At 37.8% G+C, this 3,113-nt stretch overlaps 1 protein-coding gene across 1 annotated transcript in view; it reads left to right on the top strand.

The window, feature by feature from the left end:
- Positions 1–2,850, top strand: part of NUDCD1 (NudC domain containing 1) — a 25,563-nt gene extending 22,713 nt beyond the window's left edge. Inside the window, exon 9 of the mRNA XM_010021766.1 lies at positions 2,435–2,850. Within this exon, the coding sequence (XP_010020068.1) occupies positions 2,435–2,727 (293 nt within the window). The 3' untranslated portion in view covers positions 2,728–2,850. The remainder of the gene's footprint in view (positions 1–2,434) is intronic.
- Positions 2,851–3,113: the final 263 nt, after the last annotated feature.

Raw genomic sequence — 3,113 nt, 5'->3', positions numbered from 1 at the left:
CCCTACACCTATCCCTTCAATAACACAATCGAGTGCGACCATTTATTCCCTCCCTTCCCCATATACATTTATGTGACCACACCACACTCAGCCTGGGTCCAGAATGAAAGGGAAGATACTGGCTGTTTTATAGAGCTCACATAGGTTACCGCAGCACATAATTGATTTTGTTCTGAGGCTTTGCAAGTTATTTAATTTTGTAATATGATTTATTCTTAATAGCCTGTTATTTTAATTTAAGATTAAATTAAGCTGTAAGCATCTTAACAAATCCTCTAACAAGAGAGATTAATTTCACAATTTGTTCTTTGTTTGCTCATTTCAGGTTTCATTATAGTGGGGAAAAAAGCAGATGATAAGGATTAAGATTTCCCCCCGCCCCCAAATTACTATTAGTTTCAGGTTTTTGGGCTGACTTCGTAGTACTGTTTTAAGAATGTGTTTCTACTGTTTTGCAAATGACAGGAAGGAAATTATGGTATCTTTGAGCTTTTTGTACCTAAGGTGGTAAACCCAACATTGCCCTCTATTTTTTTTCTCCTTATTGTACTATCATTTTACAGTATTATATAGAAGTTTACACTTCTGTATGAATCTAGTTGACCTTTTAAGTGCTAGAGATGATGTAGGTCATCATCTTGTTTACCTTCAACCAAATTCAGAAGTACTTTGCAAGAGCTATTAGTATTTTCTAGATTAAAAGGCTAGTTTTCAAAAACCTACAATATTCACTATATTGACCAAAGCAATGGTAGTAACCCTGTTTCCTCCTTCCTCTGCTTGAACTTTTGGAATTAATTATTAACAAGCTATATATACAAAGATGATGATTGAAAAAAATAATATTTTAAGTATTATTAATGAACATAAATCAAGAGCCTACAATTTTCTTTCTGGCAAATCCCATTTGAACCCAATCCCCTTGCTCAAAAACTTGTTTTACCTGCAAGCCTATCTTAAATCCTGCTCTTACTGTTATTGCTAGTGTTTAAATATATGAGTTAAATTAATGAACCCTACACTTGGAAAGTTTTTCTGTCTGTCCTAATATTTCCAAGACAGCAGTCATGTCAGCTGATAGTCTAGCTATATATTTACCAGTTGTTTTGTGTTGAAAACTGTCAAGCTGGATTTGAACAAAGACGGTGTTTTGAGGACAGTAGCAAGCATTTGTAAATTTAGAAGTCAAGGTTAACATTAGTAAAAAAAAGACAAAAAAACCAAGCAAACAACCAACAAAAGAACTACCACAACGCCCTCAAGGCATGAAATGTATGTTGAAGTGTGATGGTCCCGTTGTGGGTTAGCCCAGGTGGACACCTAAGCTCCACAGAGGGACAGGAGAGAGAACAGGAAGAGCAAAAGCAAGAAACTTGTGGTTTGAGCTCTTTGGGTCAGCTGTCCTGGTTGTGTCCCCTCCCAACTTGTTGTACATCCCCAAACTACTGGGGGGCAGGCAGAGCTTCAGAAATAGAAATGGTGACAATGTGCAGGCACTGCTAGCAACAGCCAAAAAATCCTATTGTATCAAAATTGTATTTTACTCACGAATTCAAAACACAGTATCTTAAGGTCTACGTGAAGAAAATCAGCTCCATCCCAGCCAGCCCCAGTGCAAGTACTTTCACCTTTACCCCCTGTTAATAAGCAAAGAGGAAGAGTCAAAAGAAGTAACCTCTGGCATGCTTGCTGTTCTCAGACGTGCTGTCTTTCAGTGATAACCATTGCCATGCATTGTTCAGTGGAAGTGAAGCAGATAACCTTTCAGAAAGATTATCTTACCTGATCTAAAGTGATCAGGTAGATCGCTTTACTAAGATTGTGTCTCAAGTCTCTTTACAAAAGTGTGAAAGGAAATCAGTCTGAAGTAAGTCTGTTTACTAATTGAGTTCCTTAATGGCAGAGGCAAGGGAAGATTTTCTTCCTTCTCAATGAACATTAACAAAGATGACAGTGTGTTAAACAGTACACAGTTCTAAATTGAAGACAAGTTCTAAGTGTCTGTTCAAGATTAGGTAGACTCAGAAATCTTAAACTGTAAATGTAACTACAAACTGGGAGATGAGGGGAGAGAAGAAGGTTATTCTGCTTAGGCTACTGTTACCGGGCCACGGTGCGTATCTGTGCCTTGTGATCCTGCTGAGAAAATCAAAGACCTTGTGAGGCAGAGAGGGGCTAGATGTGGGAACAGTGTCTAGCTGTACACACACATGCATCAGAAACACCAGTTGGGAGGATGTGTTTGTATTGAATTGGTCAATGCAGACCTCCAAAACCTGTTGGCTTATTAAATAACAACATAGATCTCTTTGCTTTTTTGTTATTATCGGCATCATTATTTTTTAAGCTAAGTTTGATTTTTGGCTTAGCCAGTTAAAATGCCGTTGAAACTAATAGATTCATTATCTTTTCTGCTTCTTTTTGGGCTATGCAGGTTACGTCCAAGCATCAAAGCAAGACAAGAAGTTCATGGCTTGTGCTCCGGATTACTCCTTCGCTGCTCTTTGCGAGTGTTTGCGGCGCATTTTCATCTATCGCCAGCCAACTCCTCTGGCCACAGTTCTGTACAACAGGAAGGAGGGAAGACAAGTAGGACAGGTTGCTAAGCAGCTAGTAACAACCCTGGAAGCCAATGATCCTATCTTAGGCTTTCAAGCTACAAGTGAGAGATTATTTGTTCTCACAACAAAAACCTTGTTTTTAATAAAAGTGAACTCTGGAAATTAATTATTCAGTATGTTTTGCTGCAGTTTTTGTTAACAGTTTGTTAAAGGACTGGCTAAATAAATGATCTGAGAAGTTCAGAACTATCTACTGAAGTTTAAAAAGGAGGTATTTTACAGGGGAATCAAAACTTTTCATTAAAATTTATCCATAAGATAGGGAGAAATTTTTTCGACTTGGCTGTCATTGAAGTAAGCTTTTTCAGAGCTATGGGAAAATGTCTTCTGCACTAACAGCTTTCTCAAAGCACTTTTCAGAGACTGCTGTTGCATAGCTGGATAGATTTATGCATTTTTTTTTCCAACTGTTTGCCATACTCCTGAGTTTTGAGAATTCATTTCTGGTTTTAAAAGCCACTGTTTACCTATGAAAAAAGTGGTCAAATAAGG

The sequence above is a fragment of the Nestor notabilis genome, unplaced genomic scaffold (assembly GCF_000696875.1).
Source record: "Nestor notabilis isolate BGI_N333 unplaced genomic scaffold, ASM69687v1 scaffold2030, whole genome shotgun sequence".
Lineage (NCBI taxonomy): Eukaryota > Metazoa > Chordata > Aves > Psittaciformes > Psittacidae > Nestor > Nestor notabilis.
This window is presented reverse-complemented; position numbering and strand designations above follow the sequence as displayed.